The sequence below is a fragment of the Garra rufa genome, chromosome 3 (assembly GCF_049309525.1).
Source record: "Garra rufa chromosome 3, GarRuf1.0, whole genome shotgun sequence".
Taxonomy (NCBI): domain Eukaryota; kingdom Metazoa; phylum Chordata; class Actinopteri; order Cypriniformes; family Cyprinidae; genus Garra; species Garra rufa.
In genome coordinates, this window is record NC_133363.1 from 58209345 (window position 1) to 58234640 (window position 25296).

At 37.2% G+C, this 25296-nt stretch overlaps 3 protein-coding genes across 3 annotated transcripts in view; 1 reads left to right on the forward strand and 2 right to left on the reverse strand.

Moving 5' to 3' along the window:
* il16 (interleukin 16) overlaps positions 1-2717 on the forward strand; it is a 60359-nt gene extending 57642 nt beyond the window's left edge. The window contains exons 21-22 of the mRNA XM_073836445.1: positions 64-192; positions 674-2717. Coding sequence (XP_073692546.1) covers positions 64-192; positions 674-834 — 290 coding nt within the window. The 3' untranslated portion in view covers positions 835-2717. The remainder of the gene's footprint in view (positions 1-63; positions 193-673) is intronic.
* Positions 2718-11592: 8875 nt separating this feature from the next.
* stard5 (StAR related lipid transfer domain containing 5) lies at positions 11593-20080 on the reverse strand. Its single transcript, XM_073837554.1, has 6 exons — positions 19626-20080; positions 19499-19548; positions 15942-16074; positions 12577-12694; positions 12404-12497; positions 11593-12289 (listed from the first exon to the last, which is right to left on the reverse strand). The coding sequence occupies exons 1-6, from the start codon at positions 19713-19715 to the stop codon at positions 12145-12147; spliced, it is 630 nt and encodes a 209-aa protein (XP_073693655.1). The 5' UTR covers positions 19716-20080; the 3' UTR covers positions 11593-12144.
* A 1707-nt stretch (positions 20081-21787) lies between these two features.
* The window catches only part of LOC141331398 (transmembrane channel-like protein 3), a 47569-nt gene continuing 44060 nt past the window's right edge, over positions 21788-25296 (reverse strand). Inside the window, exon 23 of the mRNA XM_073836444.1 lies at positions 21788-24766. Coding sequence (XP_073692545.1) covers positions 23899-24766 — 868 coding nt within the window. The 3' untranslated portion in view covers positions 21788-23898. The remainder of the gene's footprint in view (positions 24767-25296) is intronic.

Here is a 25296-nt window from a genome sequence, read left to right on the forward strand (position 1 = left end):
CAAATGATGCAAATGTGTGTACATTCATTCTATGTTTTTTTTTATTTCAAATATAACTCTTAGGGGACGATGGAGGTGAAGTCGAGACAATCGAGCTGGAGAAGAACGCAGGTGGAGTTGGATTCAGTCTTGAAGGAGGAAAAGGCTCCATTAACGGAGACAGACCACTAACTGTCAACAGAACATTTACAGGTAAGACTATGACTGAAATTGAAAAGAATATTTCAATCAAATTGAACATGTGCTTAATGTACTCACCCTCAGGCCATCCAAGATGTAGATGAGTCTGTTTCTTCATCAGAGTTGGAAAAATATAGCATTTTCATTTCACGAAACATTAATTTGTGGACTGAAGTGGTGTGGATTATTGTGATGTTTTTATCAGCTGTTTAGACTCTCACCGCACCTATTCACTTAGTTTTTCCACTTGAAAATTTCACATTTAATTCAATGCAACTTTGTAATTAATTGTAAAATTCTAAGCAAAATGTGTTTATAACTAAACTGTTAGTTTGGCAGCTGAAAGCAACATCAAAATAACCCAAATATTTGTTAATCCAACAAACTGAATGGTGGTTTTCCCATTCTTTTCTGTGGAAGCAGATTACATGAGGGCTTGCAAAATCATTGTGTAACATGAATCATACAATATATACTGTATTTTCTCTGGCAGGGAGTGACGCTGAACAAAAGGGGCTGAAATCTGGTGATGAGGTGCTGCAGATACAGGATTCGTCTCTGCAGGGTCTCACACGCTTTGAGGCCTGGACACTCATTAAAGGCCTTGACGATGGGCCGTTTACACTCCTCATTAAGAGAAAGAAATGCGATTAGAGCTAAACGCCACTCAGAAGCACCCAGAAGAAAATACTTGACTTACTCCACTCCACGTTTGATCAACTTTAAATTATGCAAAAGTTAATTTCAAGCCTTAAGGAAATCATAGTCCCTTAAAAGCAGGATTCCCATATGTGACCCTGGACCACAAAATCAGATTTATACTTCAATACACTGAATAAGTAAGTTTTCCATTGATGTATGGTTTGTTAGGATAGGACAATATTTGAAGATCTGGAGTCTGAGGGTGCAAAAAAAATCTAAATATTGAGAAAATCGCCTTTAAAGTTGTCCAAATGAAGTTCTTAGCAATGCATATTACCAATCAAAAATTAAGTTTTGATATTTACGGTAGGAAAGTTTACAAAATAGTTTCACAGAACATGATCTTTACTTAATATCCTAATGATTTTGACCCATACAATGTATTTTTGGCTATTGCTACAAATATACCCATGCAACTTAATACTGGTTTTGTGGTCCAGGGTCACATATGATTTGACCTCATTTTATTTTTCTTAGAGATTGCAATTGAATAGAGCAATTTCTATCCAATGAAGTCTTTAGAGTCAAGCAAGAAAAAAAAAATGCATATTCACTATAAACATTTACATGATGTTTAGGTTTTTTCCCCCAACATTTATAAGTTTTGCAGGGTTCCCATATGTGACCCTGGACCACAAAATCACTCATAAAGGTCAAGGTGTTGAAATTGAGATTTATACTTCAATACACTGAATAAGTAAGCTTTCCATTGATGTATGGTTTGTTAGGATAGGACAATATTTGAAGATCTGGAATCTGAGGGTGCAAAAAATCGAAATACCGAGAAAATCGCCTTTAAAGTTGTACAAATAAAGTTCTTAGCAATGCATATCACTAATCAAAAATAAAGTTTTGATAAATTTATGGTAGGAAATTATCTTTACTTAATATCCTAATGATTTTGTTATTGTCTATTGCTACAAACTTAAGACTGGTTTTGTGGTCCAGGGTCACATATGATTTGACCTCATTTTATTTTTCTCAGAAATTGCAATTGAAAAGAGCAAATTCTATCCAATTAAGTGTTTAGAGTCAAGCAAGAGATAAAATGCATATTTACTATTAGCATTTACATGACGTTTAGGTTTTTCCCCCAAACTTTAAAGAGTTTTGCAAGCCTGGAAATCACATTTTCTGACATTTCCAGGTTTTCCATGAGTGTTGGAACCCTGCTGGGATCATTCAGTTGTCTTGATTGCTCCATTTCGCCATTAATGCATTTTGACAGTACAACTTTCATATCTTATATGATGTGCATGATGTGCATCACTGCATGATCAGGAAAGCTTGTTTTTCTGAGCAGAGGTTTATAGCGCATCATTGTGCTGGTATTGTACTGTTTTACTGTCACAATCAGGGATTCATAAAAAAAAAAAAAAAAAAAAAAACATTCTTGTCAAGTCTGCCTGTTTTGATGCAATGATTTGCACAAGCCTGTAAATAGTTTCAGATATATTTCTAAACCAATTCACCAAAGCAGAATATAAAGAATGTGTCATGCATTTACAGCACACAGTTTCAAGAGGAAAAGTTGTAACTATTAAGTACAGTAGAATATTTCAAAAACATTGTTTTGTCAAACACTCCTCCCCCTGCTCGTTTTTCAAAGGCAGAAATAATAAATATATCAATTTGATATTTTCAAAAAATATCTATTATCCACCAGAATCCACATTTGACAGTTTAATAAAGTAACTACTGTGCCTCTAGTATTCTGGTTTTGTTAGCCCTAAAAAAAGAAAAGCCTTAATATATTGAGACTGTGTCAGAACAAAGATGTTTTAAATGTAATTAAGGTTTGTAATGTCCAAATAAAGAACGATACAACTGATAAACATGGTCATTGCTTATTTTTAATATCTGAAAACAGAATCTAAAAGAAGAATCATACAGTGGGTTTTACAAAGTGCAGTTTCTTTCGTTTTTGCTTCTTTTAGGTTTTAACAAACAGTACACAGATGTCCCACAGTCAATGGCAGGTGGACATAATAAACTGCATTGAGCAAAAACAGACTAAAAACATTTGAAGTCAACATGAAATAAGAACTGACCTAATTACAATGCAGATTTTATATAGAATATACTGAAAAATTATTCCATCCAATCATCTGCCTCCATTCTGGTTTGTACCGCCCACTTTGTCACAATCCAATCAATTTCAAGAGGATAAAATCAAGTACTGGCAAAACATCAAGTAAAATGGCTTGCGAATGACATTTTATGTTGACTTCAAAAGACTACAAATCTAGAATAGTCAAAAACTCAGAATTGAGTTTGCTTGACAAAATGTATACACTGCTTTTGGAATGTAAATCTGTGTGTATTATTAAAAAATACAGAGAACTTTGCACAATACTACTAAAGGCAAGCACACACTCCTTGCAAGACGGATGTAAAATCTAAATTCCCAAAATAATCCTGAAATGCACTAGAGCATACTGCTCATTTGCAGTATATAAAAATAATAAAAAGCACTGGAACACATCTCCAGGCCATGAGCATGCGTTTCACTGACAGCACACAGGCATAACAACACAAAGTACCTATTGGTCAATACGCAATCGTGCAGTTGGATAAAAAAAAAAAAAAAGAAAAATAGGTAAACGGTAATTAAAGAGATCAAAAAGACACACAACACACTGGGTTCTCTCTGAGGTCAGTCATTTCAGTGATACACGCAGTATTAAACAGTCCCTTTGTCAATGTGCGATTACAAGCAAAGATACAAGGCCAAAATACTATTTGTTGTCTTCTTTCCATATTTTTGGAATGTTAAATAAAAACTGACTCCCTTTTAGTTAATGCATGTGAATTTGAATTGAATTGGCCACATCCCACAGGATGCAAAACTGGAATAGAGTTTGAAAAGAAATGACAACAAGTGAAATTGAAATAGTAAAACAAAAATTCATTAGGCTAACACAATTTTATTATTTTGCCTTTAGATACATTTGAGCATTTTGGGAAATTAAAGGGATAGTTCAACTAAAAATGAAAAATCGGTCATATTGCTGAACACAAAAGAAGATATTTTGAATTATTTTGTTAGTAACCAAACTGTTGCTGGTAGCCATTGACGTCCTCAGTATTTTGTTCCCAAACTACGGAAGTCAATGGCTACCAGCAGCGGTTTGGATTCGTCTTTCGTGTTCAACAGGGGAAATAAACTCACACAGGTTTCAAACAACGTGAGGGTGAGTAAATGATAGACTATTTTGAAGTTTTTGGTGAACTCTCCCTCAGCTATATTCCACCGTGATCCATGAAATGAATAACGTCTTAAGGTAATTTACTAAAAATGTAATCTAAAGACTTGAAAGTCTGCATCGTGTTCTCTACCTCAATTCAAATTCAAGAACTTAAAATACTGTTCATTTCAGTCATTCTTAATTAGTCCAGGATTCCACACAGGATTCCACACACTCTTCCTTTAGGATTCTCTTTTATCTTAACGGCAGTTGCTTGTCTGGCTGTGAATGTGGATACTTGTGTACACAAGCACAAGGATACAGTTACATACACCTTGCAGAATCTGCAAACTGTTAATTAGTTTACCAAAATAAGAGAGATCATACAAAATGCATGTTATTTTTTATTTAGTACTGACCTGAATAAGGTATTTCACATATTCATTTCAGAAGAGAAATAAGTTTACATACGCTTGATTCTTAATACTGTGCTGTTACCTGAATGACCCACAACAGTGTTTTTTTGTTTAGTGATAGTTGTTCATGAGTCCCTTGATTGCCTGAACACTTAAACTGTCCGCTGTTCTTTAGGAAAATCCTTCAGTTCCCTCAGATTTTTGGGTTTTTCATCATTTTTGTGCATTTGAACCCTTTTGACTGTATGATTTTGAGATCCATCTTTTCACACTGAGGACATCTGAGGGACTCATATGCAACTATTACAGAAGGTTCAAACACTCAAAGATGCTCCAGAAGGAAACACAATGCATTAAGAGCCAGGGGTGAAAACTTTTGAACGAAATGAGGATGTGCACATTTTTCTTATTTTGCCTAAATATCAGTTTTTTTGGTTTAATTTAGTACTGCCCTTCAGAAGCTACAGCAGTTACTTACATGTTCCCCAGAAGACAAAATAAGTTAACTTTACCCTGATTTTCAAATTTAAAAAGTTTTCGCCCCCTGGCTCTTAATGCAAAATCATATAGTCATTAATGGAAAGGGTTCAAATACACAGAAATGCTGAAAAATCAAAGAATTTGTGAGACTTGAAAGATTTTTTCTAAAGAACAACAGCCAGTTTAACTGTTCAGGACAAACCAGGGACTCATGAACAACTATCACTAAACCAAAAAACAGCTGTGGGTCATTCAGGTAACAACACATTATTAAGAATCAAGTGTATGTAAACTTTTGAACAGGGTCATTTTTATAAATTCAACTATTATTTTCTCTGGTGGACTATATGTAAATGCATTTTATGTGAAATATCTTATTCATGTCAGTACTACATAAAAAAATAACATGCATTTTGTATGATCCCTCTTATTTGGCAGATTCTGCAAGGTGTATGTAAACTTTTGACTTCAAGTGTACAAGTGATTGGCCATCAGTGAGGAAAAACGCTTTATACCGGTTACATAATCACCAGCTGGGGGCACTGGGGTCATGCTGACAAGTTAAACCTTGAGCCTGTGGGTTCTTATTTCATAATTATATCATAACATCCCTCATCGTAATTCTGTTGTGATTGTTCTGGCCTCAAAAATACAGTACATAAACTCAGTTATGTTAACTGAGAACAGCAGCAAATGCAATGATTCAAATACATCTGAAGATATGTCTGCCAGTAAACACTGATTTGCCAAAGCCATTTATGCGCTAAAATATCACTATTCAAATATAGAACTTGTATACTTATAGAAAGTTTCAGCAGATTTGTGATATAAGGGTCAAGCTTGAGCAGTTAGAGCTCAGATATTTAAATAAAAATGTAATGTCCAATCTAAGACAACTGTGCTCAAATGTGACTGAAGGTTTAAAAACAGCTTATTAAAATAAGACTCTGTTCCAAAAACTAGTGAACTAGTGTATTTAGGCCAGACATCAAACACTCCAGCAACCTTGTGTTGCCATTAACTTTGTAGATGTCAAGGCAGCTCACTACGTATTAAAATAGGCCTATATAATATATCATCATGCTACATCGTGGGATCACACTGCTGAATTATGGCAAAAACCAATCCGTATGGAATGACTTTGTGCTAGTAATGCCAACATCATGTTCAGTTCCAATGAAACTAATAAAATGTCATTTGAATGCACTTCAAGTCACTTTGGATAAAACAGGGTTTCTGCAGGTCTTTATGAAAGTATTGTACATTTAAGACATTTTGAAAGCGAAGGGGACACAAAACGTCAGTATGTTTTCTAAAAGTAAATGTCTAGGGAGCAGATAGTTTGAAAATACAACTTCTAACAGATCTCCAGTACTTTCATACATTTTACTAAAAAATTGATTATGCTCCCAACAACAAGAATATGGAAACAACTTTTATTGTAACTTCTACTAAAAAAAGTGATGATCTTCCACAGTACTTTTATCCTGTTTTCCAAAATATTTTAAATCAAGAAGCAAAATGACAAAAAGTCTTATTTTCTGAGAAATATTTCAAAATGAATAAAACTAGAGCAAATGTCTGCCAATAGGCTCAGAAAATGTACTTAACTAGAGAAAACAAGATTTCATATCATGTTTTAAGATGAGGCACTGCACGTGAATAGGATAAAATTCAAAAAATATTAGTTATCACCTTACTTATGCAGCTAACTGATTACATTGATAATTGCAAACATTTTTTTGTATTACGAGTTTTCTAAAATGTTAGGTTAAAACATTTTAAATATGCAAATGAGACAATATTTGATTAAGTATGCACTAATTTGCATACATTTCTAGTACAAAATTCTAAACATTCTTGTTTATTTTTTATTTTTTTAAATATTAGAGTCAAATGTTTTTACAGAGGCAATTTTGGGTATCTCATTTTGTCACACACACTGGTAACTTTTGTTACCATTTTTGGGGGAATAAAGTTTTGTATAAAATTAAGCAAATTCTGAATATGAACAAATCCCTCGGTAAAAACATTCAGAATATAGACAGAAATACAAATATGAAGTTAGGTGTGTGCAAGTGCTATTAAAGTGGAGATTTATGGCTCAGTGTAGGAGAAAAAACTAATTTTGAAAAAGTCCTTTAACAATTGAATTCTTTTGACACAAATAGATAAAGTGCTATAAAAGAAACACTTAACAGTGTCTTTTGGATGTTTTCTTTTCGCTAGTCTGAAAAAACCCTTTATGAAAAACCAAAAACCCCAAAATCTCAAACTTGATAGGTGCATGAAAAAACGTCTAGGTTACGTATGTAACCCCTGTTCCCTGAGGACAGGGAACGAGACGCTGCGTCCTGGCGGACACTATGGGAACTGCCTTCAGCATGACCGGTTCTGAAACAAGCTATAGAACAACGACAGTGAACTTGACACTGGCCGGCGCCAGCCCGTGACGTCATCAGCAGGCGCCTGCTAGTATAAAAGCAGGTGCCTGAGAGCACAACACCATCTTTTTGTCGGACGGAGGTCTGTGCGCGGCCCGAGGCATGGCCCCGAGGCGCAGCATCTCGTTCCCCGTCCTCAGGGAACAGGGGTTACATACGTAACCTAGACGTTCCCTTCCGGAGGGAACTCTACGCTGCGTCCTGGTGGACACTATGGGAACGTTTATACCAACGCTGCCATGCAGAGGGATAAGTGATCAAACTGACTGAACGAGGAGTCAAGAAGGAAAATCACCCCTGCTTCAGCGAGAGTCGCTGGGGCCCAGTGACCTGCCACGGCTAGCTCGGCTACCTGTGCACGTAACTCTCAAGCGTGGAGGCCTAGAGGAAGCCTACTACACTTAGCTCTCTAAGTGATGGAGCTCATAAACGCCCTGACCATAATGGGCGGAGTTTTAGGGAATGGAGGTCTCAGCAGAGCGAATGTCTGCTCTAGGGACCTGACAACATTCAGTGCTAACAGGTATAGGTGCTATACTCGACACTGGGGGTATTCAGTGAGGCTGAATAGCCTGTGCAACATAAACTACCCGAGTGGAGCTTCTGCTCAGAGGGAATCTTCAGAGTGGAGGTCTCATGACCTAACTACACTTGACACTGACGATGGTCTGTGAGGCTGAATAGCCTGTGCAGCAGGCCTGTCTAAGTGGAGATTTTCTGAGGAGTGGAGGCTTCGACGAAAGGAAGCCTGGCAACACTCTGCACCTTCCAGAGAGCAACTCTAAGAATGGAGGTGCCGTGACACCTCTACACTCAAAACCTGGAGGTAGTCAGTGAGGCTGAGTAGCCTGTGCAGCAGAACTACCTACAAGGAGTTCAGAGGAGTGACTGCTTCAAAGGAAGCCAAAAAAGCACTCTGTGTCTTGCAAAGGAAAACTCTAAGAGTGGGGGTCTCGTGACCCATCTACACTTCAACACTGAGGGTAGTCAGTGAGGCTGAATAGCCTGTACAGCAGAACTACCTGAGTGGAGTTTCTGCAAAGTGGCGGTTTTGGTAAGAAGAAGCCTGGTACCACTCTGCACCCAGCAGAGGACGACTCTAAGGATGGAGGTCTGTGACCTATCTACACCCAATACTAGAGGTAGTCCGCGAGGCTGAATAGCCTGTGCAGTCGGACTGCCTACTTCTAGTGAATCTCTGGAGGCAACGAAGGACTCTGAGTGAGTCTAGAGAGTGGAGGCTTCTGAGAAGAAGCCTAACAACACTTCATAGAAGGAAGACTCTAAGAGTGGAGGTCTGATGACCTAACTACACTTCAACACTGATGGTAATCAGCGAGGCTGAGTAGCCTATGCGACAGTACCTAAGTGGAGTCTGATGGCAATGTTCTGCGAGCAGAAGAAGGACTCTAAGAGTGGAGGTCCCATGACCTACTACACTTCAACACTACAGGTGTTCATCGAGGCTGAATAGCCTATGCGACAGTACTACCTGAGTGGAGTCTGGAGAGTGGAGGCTTTCAAGAGAGGAAGCCTGACACACTTCCGTGCTTAGCAAAGAAGAACTCTGAGAGTGGAGGTCTCATGACCTATCTACACTCTAACCCTGAAGGTAATCCGCGAGGCTGAATAGCCTGTACGACAGAATTACCTTCGTGGAGCTCTTCTGGAGAGTGGAGGCCGGAAGAGGCGTCAACACTCAATCCTGCTAGCAGTGCTATCTGGATTGGAGTTGGAAAAACTAAAACGGGAACGGAGGTTTACCTGCGTGGCCCACACCGTAAAGGATTTAGAAAAGGACCCGCCAGTCGGCGAAGACCTTTACCACCAATGTGGATTTGAGAAAAATGCGTAAACGCATTTACCACTTTTAAGGAGTGCTCAAGGACTTGCGTGAGTAAACACCACAAATGTGGTTTTAAGTAGGTGTCCAGAGCATAGCGAGAGGATCACCAGACTGCAGTCTCTAGGCGATAGCACAGCCTGAAAGCGGAGCTTCTGGAGAGGGGAGGCTTCAGCAGAAAGACTCTCTAAAGCGAGAGGAGGCCTACGATGCTCTCCTTAGGGAAACTCTTCAGAGTGGAGGCCTCAAAGTGAAACGCTCTAAGCGAGGGGAGGCCTGACTACACTCGACGCTCAAAGAAATGGCAAATACTCACAGTAGAGCAAATAATGAAAAATAGCATTTATCACCTAGCTCTGTGTAGTGGAGGCTCCGAGACTGCATCTCTAGAGAGAGAAGCCTGCAACACTAGTTTTTTGGTGAGTGGAAGACAGCACTCCCCCAAAAAAATAGTCAGCGAGGCACCCATGGGCCTGCTAGCTGCTATAACTGTGAGAGTGAAGGTCTCAGTACTGTGGCTGTGACAGAGAGGAGACCTATTACACTGTGCTTATCAAAGGAGTTGAAAAAACTTAAGGGTTTTGGAACCAACTCGAAAATGGGCACGGAGGATTTCCCTGCGTGGTCCAACCGTAAAGGATTTCAGAAAGGACCCTGCCTTTACGGGAGGGAACCTTACCATAAGTATGGATTTTAGTGAAGTGCCTAAGTAGTGCACTTACCACTCACGTGGATTTTAGGGAATGCTCAAAACAACTTGCGTGAGTAATCACCACTAACGTGGATTTGAGGAGGTGCTCTAAGCGTAGCGAGGAAGACACCTATATTATTCCCGGGCGATAGCAGAACCCGGAAGCGGAGCTTTCAGCGAGGGAGGCTTTAATGGTTACAGGCTCTCTCGAGCGCAACAAAGCCTGACGACGCTCAGGTGAGGAAGCTCTATCGAGTGGAGGCCTTGGTATGCACACCCTCTCGAGGAAGGGAGGCCTAACTACACTCAACGCTTGTAGTGACAGGTCCACGAAAAGGGCTCATATACAGAAAAGTAGAGCTGCAATATTGTGTTTCGGCCTGTATTTCTGGAGAGTGGAGGCTTAACAGAAATACCTCACACAGAGGGAGCCTGGCGACACTCAAACCAATAAAAGCTCTCATGAATGGAGGTCTAAGAATGACCTGGCTACATTCAATGCTAAGAAGTATTATCTTTATATGTCTCTCTTTACAGAGGACTTCACAGAGAGGAGGCCTTCTGGGAAAAGGCCTGCTACACTCAATTCTGGCAGATTGGGTTTTAGTCACAATACCAGAAAATAATTTAGCGAGGCCCAGGATGGGGCCTAACAGCCAAATATATAAGATTTCTACTTAAAAGCGGGGCTTTTTAAAGAGAGCGGAGGCTTCAGTAAAACATCTCTCTCTCTCAGAGAGGGAGCCTTGACGACGCTCTGTTCACCCTGACACACAAACTCCTAGGAGTGGAGGTCTCACATGTGTGTATATGAATATACACAGGGAAGGTACCTGACTACACTCATGCAAAAAGAGTATTACTCTTAGCAGGGTTTGAGCGAGCGGAGGCTTCAGCAGAGCGATTTTTTTTTTTTCGCTTGAAGCAGCTTAACAACGCTCAAGAGGGTTTTTTATTACATATTCTCGTATGTATATGTATGTTGGATCATGTCTATACCAAGCTTACTCTAGCGGAGGTTTCAAACCTGACAACGCTTAACCCACGAGGGGATTTCTACGAGTGGAGGTCTCTACACACTGTTTTCTTTTATAAAACGAGGGGAGACCTGGCTACACTCGGCACTTGGTGGCAGTAGAACTCAAGAGGAGCTCGAAAACTGCAATAACAATCACCCAAGCGGAGCTGGTAGACAAAAGAAAACATACACATACATATTTGAATATTTTATTAAAGTGTCTTTACTGTTCACATACCGGGCCATCAGATTGAGTATCAATCTCATCATCGGCCCAGCCCCAGAGTCTTTGGCGAGGGGGAAAAAGAAGGGGCAGGTAGCCGAACGGACGTGAGGGGAACCGGAGAGGAGACTCTAGGTACCCGAATCCAGGCCTGCCGCCACGCCGGCGCTGGATCGTCTCCCCATCGCTATACTCACTCGCTAGAACGGAGGACTCTGAAGACAAAAAGATGGTGTTGTGCAGGCGCCTGTTGATGACGTCCCGGGCTGGCGCCGGCCAGTGTCAAGTTCACTGTCGTTGTTCTATAGCTTGTTTCAGAACCGGTCATGCTGAAGGCAGTTCCCATAGTGTCCGCCAGGACGCAGCGTAGAGTTCCCTCCGGAAGGGAAACTGTGTTTTTGCCTGCAGTGTCTCACCTTAAGCATAAACTCACTTAATTTTGTTTAGTTTCAGACTTCATATATTCATTTTGCATCTCACGTAAACGTTTTTTGATTAAGGGATGTTTAGATATTTGAATCAGCAAAATATCAAGACAAAAATACTAAGGAAAATATTCATTTGATGCAGTGCATGCAACATTTAATTCCATTACTAAACTTTCTGCACCAATTTAAGACTTTCTAAGGCCTTCATTTGTGTAAGAGCGAATTAAGACTATGATCTGCAGAAACCCTGTAAAAGCATCTGCCAAATGCATAAATGTAAATCATTTTGTGCAATCATTTTCAGAATTTCTGAAATAATATGGCAAACAAAGCGTTCCAGTACTCTGTACGTATACAACGGTCTATGTGCAAGTGTGTATGAACACATATAGCAGTTGGAAGAATCAGGAATAAATCTAAAGGTAAATTCACTTTGCACTAAAGCTTGTTTAAATGCATTTAAGTGTCAAATTATTAAAATATTCACATTTAAGATTAAAGGGGGGTATTTTCTATAAAGTGCCATTGATGCTATTTCAGTGTTTTTACAGCTTTGCTCAGGTTGCTGTAAAACTCCACCATACTTGAAGGGAAAAATGAATCGACAACCGAACGAGGAAGCAAACCTCCAAGATCAGTCTGGAAAAAGCTGAACAGCTGTGTTTTGCCTGGTTCCCTACAGAGAAAAAGGCAAACATTTTATGCAATTGATAAAAAATTCAAAAGCAATTTTTTGCCACCATCTGCTGTCTGATGTTTGTATTACATGAACCGAAGACGTGAGACTCACCCTGGCACAGGAACACATGAACATCCACACGGATGGTTGAAGCCTCTGACGTAGCGGGATTGAGGAGGACAGTTTGGATGGCTTACATTGGTAGCTATAAAACAATATCAATAACAGCATCAATATCTTATTTGGAACAGTGTCTGATTCATATCCTGTTAAACCCAACATACCATTTGATGAAACTGTGCCATCCTCATAGCGTTTAACGGAAATGACATCAACAAAATCTCGAGGTGATATAATGCCCATAGCAGCCGAAGGCGTGACCGTTCGACAGATCGAAACATCCTAGGAAATGAAAATGAAGTGCTTTAGAAGTGCACTGTTGCATGTACTAAATCATTTCAATGCCATGTGCATCATGAACATCTCAATGGAAATTTGAAATAACAATTATTAATGATGACTTGAAGTGAAATGGCAAGAATAATGGCTATTTTTAAACAGGTATCCCTACACTGCAAAAAATGCTTTTCTTACTTAGATTTTTTGCCTTGTTTCCAGCCAAAATATCTAAAAATGAATTTTCTAGACAAGTAAAAATTATTATTATTATTTTTTTTTTTTTAGAAGAAACAAGTATAAATTGAGTTTCTGCTTAGAATGAGGTAAATAATGTGCCAATGGGGTAAGCAACACACTTAATTTTAACTATTTTTTTTCTGAAAACAAGACAATAATTGTTACTTGTCTAGAAAATCCTTCCTGATTTAAGAATATTTAGATATTTTGGCTGGAAACAAACCAAAAAGTCCAAAAGCATGAAAATTATTTTTTGCAGTGTACATGTCTGACACTGCACTGCAAAAACTGCTTTTCTTACTTAGATGTTTTGTCTTGTTTCTAGCCAAAATATCTAAAAAAATTCTTAAAAGTAAAATTATTTTCAAAATTAAGTGAGTTTTTGCTTAGAATGAGGTAAATAATCTGCCAATGGGGTAAGAACAAAAATCTTATTTCAAACAGAAAACAATTATTTTGCTTACCCCATTGGCAGATTATTTAGCTTGTTTCAAGCAAAAATGCACTTAATTTTAACTTGTTTTTTTCTGAAAACAAGACAATTTTTACTTGTCTAGAAAATCCTTCCTGATTTAAGAATGTTTCGATATTTCGGCTGGAAACAAACCAAAAAGTCTAAGTAAGAAAATCATTTTTTGCAGTGTACATGTCTGACTCTGCACTGCACTGCTTGCTTGCTTAGATATTTTGTCTTGTTTCCAGCTAAAATATCTAAAAATTCTTAAAAGTTAAAATTATTTTCTTGTTTTCAGAAAAAAAACAAGTCAAAATTAAGTGAGTTTTTGCTTGTTCCAAGCAAAATTATCTGCCAATGGAGTAAGCAAATAAAATCTTATTTAACAAGATTATTTTTCTTACCTCACTCGCAGATAATTTTTTCTTGTTTCAAGCAAAAATGCACTTAATTTTAACTTGATTTTTTCTGAAAACAAAACAACAATTTTTACGTGTCTAGAAAATCCTTCCTGATTTAAGAATATTTAGATATTTTGGCTAGAAACAAACCAAAAAGTCCTAAAGCATGAAAATCATTTTTTGCAGTGTACATGTCTGACTCTGCACTGCAAAAACTGCTTTTCTTACTTAGATGTTTTGTCTTGTTTCTAGCCAAAATATCTAAAAATTCTTAAAAGTAAAATTAATGTGCTATACTTTTGCTGTGATCTTTGTTTGGAACTATTTTCGTTAGTGAAACAGAACAAAACAGTAAATATTTTGTCTAAAATGTAAGTAACTACTTGACTAACTAGTTTATTAAACTAAAATTGTAACATTTGTAATTGTGAGAATATTCAGAAAAAAGCTCCCTTGGTATATTACTGAACAATATCATGTCATAAATAAACTATACATTTTCAATTGTTCCCCAAGTGTAGTGTGTTTAGAGCTTCTTTATGTGTGCTGTTACGCTCATTTGTTAAATTATGCCACAAATAGACCAGATCTATCCATTATCAATTGCGGTTTATGCTGATTGTGTTAAAATAGGAATCTTTCTTGCCTTTCGATGCGTCGCTGGTTAATTTTGTCTCTCCAGTTTTAATCAGGCTGTTTGTTCGGTCAGGCAAGAATAAAAAAAAAAACAAACATTTTAAATGTATCTTAAAATTCTGTCTGAAGACGCAGTAACTACCGCAGGGGGAGAAAAAAATCTCATTAGACACTGCGGTCATTCCAGTCGCATCTTGAAAACACACGGTCACGCCAGCCGCACTTTTTTTTTTGAATGCACGTCTAATCACGCACTTACGGTATGGGTGCTGGGAGCTGTCAAAATGGATGTAAAGACGCTGTTAGAACGGCGTTTTCTTTATGCTTTACCTGATATTTTCCATCAGGACCTAAATTAAGTAATGAAGGCTGAAGATATTTTAGCGGAAATGTAACCAAAACTATTTAAGACCTATCGAAACTGAATTTAAGACTTTAAGTCTTTTTAAGGCCTTATATTAGGAAAACGTTATTTAAGACTTTTTAAGGATCGGCGGATACCCTGGAAAGATACATTCATTTACATTTAGGCACGCACATTTGCCGCACTCGCTGAAGATAGCAGAGAATGAAACCGTAAGAACTTGAATGTCTCCGGCAGAACTACCGTCAGCGCTCTGTACACGCACAACTTAGTCACATGCACAATAACAAGACTACCCTTACAAAACAAATAAGGAATTTATTACTCATGTTGCCACTGGTAAGCTCCACTCTGCTGTTGTTTACCTGTGAAAAAGCCGCGCGAGTAATTTATGTCAAGTGATCGGCTTTTTTGATCGGCGCTTTTGGGGTTCGCTGATCAAACTATTTTAAGCCAATATCGGCCGATCGTGATCGGTGGCCGATCAATCGGAGCATCACTACTTGTTTCCAGCCAAAATATCAAAAAATTCTTAAAAGTAAAAATTGTCTTGTTTTCAGAAAAAAAAAAAAACAAGTCAAAATTAAGTGGGTTTTTGCTTGAAACAAGAAAAATAATCTGCCAGTGGGGTAAGTAAAATAATCTTGTTAAATATGTTTTTTGCTTAACGCACTGGCAAATCATTTTGCTTGTTCTAAGCAAAAACTTGTTTTTTTCTGAAAACAAGACCATTTTTATTCATCTAGAAAATCCTTTTGATTTAAGAATTTTTAGATATTTTTGTCAAAGACAAAAAATCTAATTAAGAAAAGAATTTTTGCAGTGTGATCGTACAGACTCCTTCAAACTCATGCTATTGGTTGAACTAATGTTGCTTTAGGGCTGATTTGTAAGCTCAAACAAATAGATCAATGTCCCATTCGCCCAGTGTTTACCCTTTTCAGGATGTTAGCCAACAAATGGCCTACTTATAGCTGACTGTGCACATTAAACTAGGACACAAGAACGTGTTCTAACATTAAAAAGTATTTACGTAGGAATACCGAAATACTGAAAAAACCCCTGTTCCTTACACCTGAAAGAGGAAGTGGTCAGGTCATATGATTGAACCTAACAATGATCTTGTTTCATATGGGTGTGCATTTGTGTTTTTCTTACCGCAGACACCTGCTCAAGCAGCTCAAACTTTTTTATATTAGCATCCCATTTCACACGGAGTCCGTTGATTTCAGGTTTCAAGCAGTCCCACACTTTCTCTGGACTGCCATTGACAATCCCCTCCCCCTTATACCTGAAACCCCAAAGAACACACAATCACTGCTCATGCATATCGGACAAAGGTTAATGTCACTGTTGTCATGTTTGCACACGATGTTGACACCATGCAAAATGCTAGAAAATGTCATGTGATCATTTAAATATAAATAAATTAGTGCCGATTAATTGCATCCGATAATTCTTTGTTAAAAAAAATAAATAAAAATAATTATATATATATTACATGTCCAAAATAATAACATTGTGGTAACTTAATGTTCCATATTATGTAATGTTTAATTATAGATATTAAATGAATTATAGAAAAGCAATAAAACAAACCTAAAGTGTATGTTTACAAATTAAAAAAAAAAATCTAAAGGTTTCTCTAATAGAAGCAGCATCCACATATGGCATATAGATTTAATTTAATAAGTACTATACACCAAACTGCTTTTCTTACTTAGTTTTAGCTGGAAACAAGACAACAAATCTATCTAAAAAGTTTTAAATCAAGAAGGATTTTCTAGACAAGTAAAAATTATGTGCTTGTTTTCAGAAAAAACTACTCAAAATTAAGTGAGTTTTTGCTTAGAACAAGCTAAACAATCTGCCAATGGGGTGAGCAAAAAAAAAAAAATCTTATTTCAAACTGAAAACAAGATTATTTTTTTTACCCCACTGGCAGATTATTTTGCTTGTTTCAAGCTAAAACACGCTTAATTTTGACAAGTTTTTTCTGAAAAAAATAAATAATTTTACTTGTCTAGAAAATCCTTCTTGATTTAAGAATTTAAACAAGACAAAAAATCTAAGTAAGAAAAGCATTTTTTGCAGTGCATGATCAAATCTTTAGCTCTTCAGGAGTCCAAAACACAGTTATATTAATGCAAGTACTCAAAACATTCCCTATTTGAAGACTAACCTGGTGATTACCAAATAAATATCTGTCAAGTTAAATATTTTACAGCTATAGTCAAATATTCAAAAGAGAAACGTCCTCGACTCTTAAGGATTTATTTTCCATACCCTGACGGCATGAGTATGGATATGTATTGATCTTAGTCTCACAGGCTGAATAATGTATATTAATGAGTGTATAATATAGATCTCATATGATAACAGGAGTTTCACTATCTAGAGTATTTATACAACTTTTTTTTTTTATTGCAAAACGTGTACAACATATCCAAGAACAGGGAAAATAGACATTGACAACTTCCTACAAGGAACAATCATAAGATAAAAAACGGAAAATAATATTCTGGATTTGCATACATCAAATTATGGCATAATCCATATAGAAAAGAAAAGCATAAAAATAACTTACATCCTTTTAGAAAATTGTCATAATGCAACAAAAATTTGGCACTCTTTTTGTTATTTGTAAGTGTAAGAGAAGAAACAACCTAATAAAGTTCAGCAAAAAAAAAAAGGGAAAAAGAAAAAGGAGATTTAAGCCATTTTTGCTTATGAATGAAAAATGTTGTATTCAGTATAAGAAAGTTAACAACATATTCAACAGACAATTGTTTTGGATTTTCATAATAGAAAATAACATCTCTGAGGTCGATAGAATGGGTCACATTTTTAAGGCTAGAAATATATGAGCTTAATAAGTTGAGTTTTACTGTTCTCCTGTTCTGGCGATATCACTTTTAGCATAGCTTAGCATAGATCATTGAATCCTATTAGACCAATAGCATCGCGTTCAAAAATGACCAACGAGTTTCGATATTTGTCCTATTTAAAACTTGACTCTTCTGCAGTTATATCGTGTACTAAGACCGGTGGAAAATGTAAAGCTGCGATTTTCTAGGCCAATAAGATTAGGAACTACACTTCCATTCCGGCGTAATAGTCAAGGAAGTTTGCTGCCGTAATATGGACACAGCAGGCGGAGTAATATCACGCAGCACATGTGCAAATGCTAACCTAGTGAGAATGAGGTCTCTGCAGAGCAACACAAGGTGTTCCTCAATTTTTGGGCGTTTTCCAATGGGGTAGGTGTTTTTCAACCTCTGTGCCTGGTTTGCTAAAACCTGAGTGGGCGATTCCTAATTCTTGAATACGCTTTTCCCATCAGACATGAGTGATAAAGCGAGAAAGCGGTGAAATGATAAACTTGATTTATGTTGTGTCGTTCACACACACGAAAAACGAAAATAAATCTAATGTAATTATAAATAGTTGAGTAAAAAGTAATTTTTAATACCTTTAGCTTTTTTTAGAGGAAAATTGCATGCAGGTAGGAGAGAATATTAGAAGATATAATACACACTCACAGGCTATTATACAATATATGTATCTTATAACATAAAGGCGGGAAATTTGGTTTATGAAAGAATTCCATATTAAAGATCTCTCAGTAGTTTAATGTAACACTTAAAAAAAAAAAAAAAAGGTACTGTAGCCTGTATTTTATCCACATATTTTATTTTTACATAAATGTTGTCGCGATATCGACATAATAGTAAAAATCATGAAAAAACGAGAAATAATAATAACAACGCATTTCCGCTTATATACAGGCTTCCGTACGGTCTTGAATGGATGGTTGGAAAATGCCTAGCCCGGTTTGAAAACGCCCAATAATTGGAAAAAACCTTCTTGTTGTTCCGCAGAGACCTATATTTGAACCTAGCTGGGAACTAATTTCAGGCACTGCGTGATATTACTCCGCCTGCTTCGGCCATGTTACGGCAGCAAACTTCTTTGACTATTACGCCGGAATGGGAGTGTAGTTCCTAATCTTATTGGCCTAGAAAATCGCAGCGGTTTCCGCCGGTATTAGTACACGATATAACTGCAGAAGAGTCAAGTTTTAAATAGGACAAATATCGAAACTCGTTGGTCATTTTTGAACACGATGCTATTGGTCTAATAGGATTCAATGATCTATGCTAAGCTATGCTAAAAGTGATATCGCCAGAACAGGAGAACGGCTGAATGGATTTACAAAACAGTAAATCTCAATTTATAAACTCGGGGGGAGTTGAAGAATGAGCCTATTTCGAAAAAAAAAAGTAGAGTGTTCCTTTAAGTCAACCCATACATTTTTGGTAACACCACAATCAAAAAACAAAAGGGCAGCTGTTTCCTCAACAAAGCCACAAAAGGAGCAAGACTCATCGACATCAGAATATTTAAAAACAGATAAATTAACAGGATAAATTTTATGAAGAATTTTATAATGAATCTCCTTAACCTTATTAGATATACAAAATGTACTTGGTAAAAGCCAGGCCTTTCTCCAATTAATATTTGTTATATGGAGTAATCTTTCTTTTTGTCTGCGAATATGTCTGTTATTGCATTTCCGATCTACAATATTGATAGCACCCAAACATAAAGCTGGATAAACGAGTCTTCATACAACATGAACACGAGAAGTCAGCACATATGACGTCACGATGACAAATTCAGGATGGTAGTGTAATTTACAAATTTATACTTACACATATCCCGCGAATTCACAAGAGGGTCTCCAATACACCACAACATCGTTCTAGGAAGAAAACACAATGTTTGTTTATAGACAACTCTAAAAGATGGCAAAAAGACACAGTGGTGTTTAATACTTACAGTTTTCTTGCATGTTTTCCATCCGGACTCGTCTTTTCTGTAGCTCAAGAGACGATCTTCCACTGACCTAGCTGTTTGTATATAATCCATGATGATTTTCTATCACTTTATCGCTTGTCCTCTAACAGCACATGTATTAAAGCGTTATATCGCGAGTGACCGGTTGCGACCTGCTAAATGGACTCAAATTAAACAATTTACCTTCGATTCTTCCGGGATATTTGTCTAAATAGCGTTACGCGCAATATCCATACACTAAGAGTGGCTACAGTCACATCTGCCAGTTTCTGCTATTATAGGTCAGATGTTTTCAGTTCATTCATTAGTTACAGATCATCACAGTGACTGTCATCGTGACTGACCGGCTGCGACAGATAATAATCGATAGTTTTATATAGATCAACGGAACGATTCCATTAAACATACGCGATCAAAACAATAAAAAGAGAGACTAATAACCCGTATAATGCCACAAAATTATCATACGTAAAAAAAAAAAAACTGTAAAAGGCCACTTCCTTGGTCTGTAGGTCGTCAGAAGAATGTTGCATTCTGGGAATTTGAGTTTTCTAGGTCGATCCTGTTTTACAGAACTACTCGTCCCCTTGTCGTATGCAGTGTTGGAGAAAGTTACTTTTAAAAGTAATGCATTACAATACTGAGTTGCTTCCTAAAAAAAGTAACTAATTAGGTTACTTAGTTACTTTTTATGGAAAGTAATGCGTTACATTACTTTTGCATTACCTTTTAAATTTGGGCAGGGCTTGCTTATTTTTTTTTATATGAAAAGTTCTATTTTTTGCAAATGTAAAAGCCTTTTTACGCCAAAAGCCTCAGGCTTAGAGAAAAGTAAATTTATGTCTGTGCATCAGACTGCATAAGAAAAAATGTCAACTCTTTAGCAATTAAAAATGAACAAATGTTAGATTATCTTGAGTCATTTTTGCTTATTAGTATGGATGAATTGGATCTTCGAAGGTCGGCAGTAAAGTCATTGGTTAATGAAATGGGATTAAATACATAAAGGATATTTGTATTATTTAACATATTTCATTTTTGAAGGTATGCATTGAATTTCACTGTTTTTATTCATTTTGAGGAATGCTGTTTTTTAGAAATGTTTTTTTTAGTGAGTGAGATGAATTAATGCATGTTCACATTTATTCTAGAACTAAAGTAACATCTTACTCACAATTTCTCTCAACATGTGGACAGGAGAGCTTTAAAATCAATAAATGGAGGAAAAAAGTAACTGCCGTTATTAGAAAAAGTAACTCAGATTTTTTTTGTCAATTAAAAAGTAATGTTACTTTACTAGTTACTTGGAAAAAGTAATTATTATGTAACTTGCCTTACTTGTAATGCATTATCACCAACACTTGTTGTATTATTAAATAAACAAACACTCACTGTTTTTGCTCCCTTCCTTCCTTATAAGTTACAACACAATATCATAACCCTCATGGACTCAATTATAGATTATTTATTTTTAAGACATATTCTTTCTTCAACCTAAGACCGTCACCACATATGTGACCCTGGACATCAAAACCAGTCATAAGGGTCAATTTATTTGAAAGCTGAATAAATGGTATTTCCATTGATGTATGGTTTGTTTAGGATAGGAGATTTGAAAATAGGAAAATCTGGAATCTGAGGGTGTAACAAATCAAAATATTGATAAATCTCCTTTAAATTGTCTAAATTAAGCAATGCATTTTACTAATCAAAAATTAAGTATTTATAGTAGGAAATTTACAAAATATCTTCATGGAACATGACCTTTACTCAATATGCTAATTATTTTTTATCTAAAATTAAAATCTATAATTTTGACCCATACAATGCATTTTTGGCTATAGGTAGAAATATAGCCATGATAACTTAAACTGGTTTTATGACTAGGGTCACATATTTAAAACTGTAACAATTTAAAATAGTTCATAAATGTAATAATTTAGGAACTGGCTATTAACTGGTTTCAATCAGTTAATCTGAATATTGATATTCAAAGTGTTGTGCTTATCATAAGTGCTTAGAGGGAACTCTTACATAATTTTTTCACCGGTAGCCCATGATCATTTGGATCAAGGTCACAGTCCTCACAGACACTGAAGGGAAAAACTGTTTGATGTGGGATTTTCAAGGGTTAATTCTTACATTTTTATTTTAAAATGATTTTATTTTCATACACACCCAATATTGAATTAGCAGAATCTACAAATGTCCAAACATTATAATTTGTATATTAGATTTAATGTAAATCTAGACACATGCAAAGTACACTTACATACTAGTCATTTCATTGTGCTTTACAATGCAAAACTGCAACTTTTATATGATAAACCTGCATGTATTACACTGAATTAATGGCTCTGTTCCAAATTCTAGTAAGCTGCCTTGCTGTCTACTGCCATAAGCAAAACATAAGCAGTTGACTTGTAAGGAGGGGTCCTCCTCATAGACAGAATCTTTTGTTTAGAATCTGTAATTTGCATGCACGCTAATGATGGAATACTCCTCAGTGAAAACCAAGTAAAACAGTAAATTTTTAGTTTTTTTTTTTTTTAAATCAATATTTTTCAGAGTTGAATGAAATGCACTAAATTTATCACGCCCGTAAGAATAGGCGTGACTATTTGCAAATTTTATTGGTCTGGCTTCCAGTCTCATCCGTGTCCAGCTATTTTAACAAAACAGCTAGTTTTACGGCTTGATATTGCAAATTGTGTCTTACCATATTATTTTCAAGTATTGTCTTAGTTATGAACCCATTGGTTTGTAATGCAAACTGTTTAACCATTTACCGGACTTTGTCATCCACATTTTTCTTTCCGTGAGCATGGGTGTGGCAATTTGTACATTTTCTGGGTCTGTTTTCCGATCTCATCGACATCCAGCTATTTTTAGCTGTACGAAAACAGCTCACTTTGCTCACTTGATATTGCAAATTGGTGTGTCTTACCATTTTATAACTGTAGGCACACTGGTTTGTGGTGCAAACTGTTTTACTACAGTATTTACTGCACATTGTTATTCTTCTCATAGCAGCTAATGAACCAGAAGGCTCACCCATAGACTTACTTTTGTGTTAAAGAATAAGATGGATAAATGGATTTTTGCTGGGTTTAATATTTTAAGCCAATTTTGAAAACATATTGTTTTTATTGGTCACATCTTGTAATAACGAGGCATGTCTCTTGAGTTTGTTGCGTTCGGAACAACTTAAAGGGGTCATCGGATGCCCATGTTCCACAAGTTCGTATGATTCTTTAGGGTCTTAATGAAAAGTCTATAATATACTTAGGGTAAAAATTCTCAATAGTAGTGTAAAAAAAACACCATTTTACCTTGTCAAAATCAGCTCTGCAAAAAATCAACTCATTCTATTGCATGTTCCTTTAAAGGGGTCATAAGATGCAAAACTAACTTTTACATGTTGTTTTAACATTAATGTGTGTTGACAGTTTGTGTACACAACCACCCTACAATGATAAAAATCCACCCAGTGGTATTTTATAATCTTTATAAGTAATCAGTAAAAGTAAATCAGTTTATTCTTAGCTTCTCATCAGTGTGATGGCACGCAAACAGGGGCCACTCCCACGATAGTTGATTGACATGAGCGCCTTACCTTAGACCCGCCTTCACTGAGCTGAAACAGTCCAACTCCGATCGCCGTCTACACACGCTTGCCAATGTGCATGCAAATCGTTCCTGATGCAGCTTCACCCACAGCAGAAGTGAGTATAAGGGTTTTTTATGCATCTTTGCAAATGGCCTTTCTAACAATGTGCTTGTTGGCAAGTTTCGCTGCTAAATGCGGCTAAACGTGGCTAAAGTACTCCTGCTGTAAGTGAAGATGTCAGATGTCGGGAGTAAATAAGGACTACTATGTTCATTATTCCATCCAACAACAGAACACCTCAATCTCTTAGGAGCCATTCTTGTCTACGTCCCTGTTTTGGCATTGAGACAATGGCGATCGGATTGTTAGAGCTCACTCGGTGCGGGTCTAAGGTAAGACCGCTGTGTCAATCAATTTATCGTGGGAGCGGCCTCTATTGGTGTTACGTCACACTGACAAGATATTGAGAACGGCTTGATTTAAAAAAGGATAAATTCTTCAAAACATTGATTTTAAAAGTCGTGTGATATGTATTCCAGCCTGTAGAAGGCAGGATAATAATGCAACCTACCTTATGAAACACACCTAAACAGCTTACCAGTGTTTGCGAACAGAGCCCTAATCTCTGTTTTAGCTCTAAACAGGTTAAACGTTGGAGCAGACAAGATCATTAGTACCAGACACATTGAGTTTAACACTGTTCTTGGATTTCTTTTTGGTCAGCTTGGCGCTGGACTTCAGGTACTTCTCTTTGTTGTGAATAACCTGGATGTACTGATCCGTGCTGCTGTTTTGTTGATCACTACTGGACGCCAGCGATGCCGAATCTGACTCGGTCAGCGACGGCTCCACTTTGTGCTTGGTCTTGGGCTTGACGTATGGTACGCCGTACCTGTGAGCCGACTCTGGGCCTCGGATGTTGGTTTGAGGGTTGTTCACCCACTCATCTTCCTGATCGTCCTCTTCTTCATCACCACCGTATAAACCCTGCTCCATAGACAACTGACTGTTTATGGTATCGCCAATGTAGAATCGTGCAGGGTGTTGAAGATCCGTCAGCGATCGGGGACGGTTCGACTGTCTGAACGACCCCCTTCTCGTGCTGCTTTTTGGATCTTCCTCTTCCTCCTCCTCTTCCTCACTAAGGTGTGGCTGATGGCTTCGGTGAGGAGTACGAGGAATGTAGCACTTCACGTTACGTGGATAAAGCTCTACAATCTCTGTTGGTTCATCTGCAAGACGGTAATGTCTTGGTGCGCGTGTGTTTGAGCGCATGAGCTTCTTGCGAGCTTCATGTTCGTTGACGATGACATAGCGTGTCTTATGTGCCCTGCGGCCCACGTAGCTCTGAGCCGTGATTACGCCAGGCTCGGTATGCATGGGTCGGATGGTCTTCCGAAACAGTGGATCAGAGTGGATGTTCTCGGCATACCGTTGACACGGGTTGTAGGCCATATTGTGATAGGACTTGGAACGGCTGGAACCGCTGGTGCTGCCCAAGTACGCAGAATGCCTGGATATCAGAAAACGCAATGTGACATGAGTATGTATGCTTTCACATATTCACCCTACCTTGCATACACTCAAGAAACAGACGTTTACTCATATGATGTGGCTTGGAATTTATGTTAAAAGAACAGTCCAAATCTGCAGTTTTACTATGTCGTTCCAAAACTTGTATTGTTTTCTTTTGTGAAACAAAAAAGAGATGCTAGGCAAAAACTGCATGGTGATTTATATTGTCAAGGACTAAAAGCACCATAAAAGCAGTCTAACCACATTCTTCCTTAGAGCTCGCTTTGTGTTTCACAGAAAAAAAGAAAATGATAAAGGGTTGGAATGACATGAGAGTGAGTAAATGATGACTATGTTTGCAGTTTTGGTGAATTGTTCCTTTAATTAAGTAGTATGAAGTGCATTGCATTTAATGGAATGAAAGGTGAAGCCAAATGAAGTCTTACTCTCAAAGTGCAAGCACTGAAAACCCTATTCAAAATCTGACATAATATAGTAATATAAATATCTGAGAAAAAAGAGGGATAG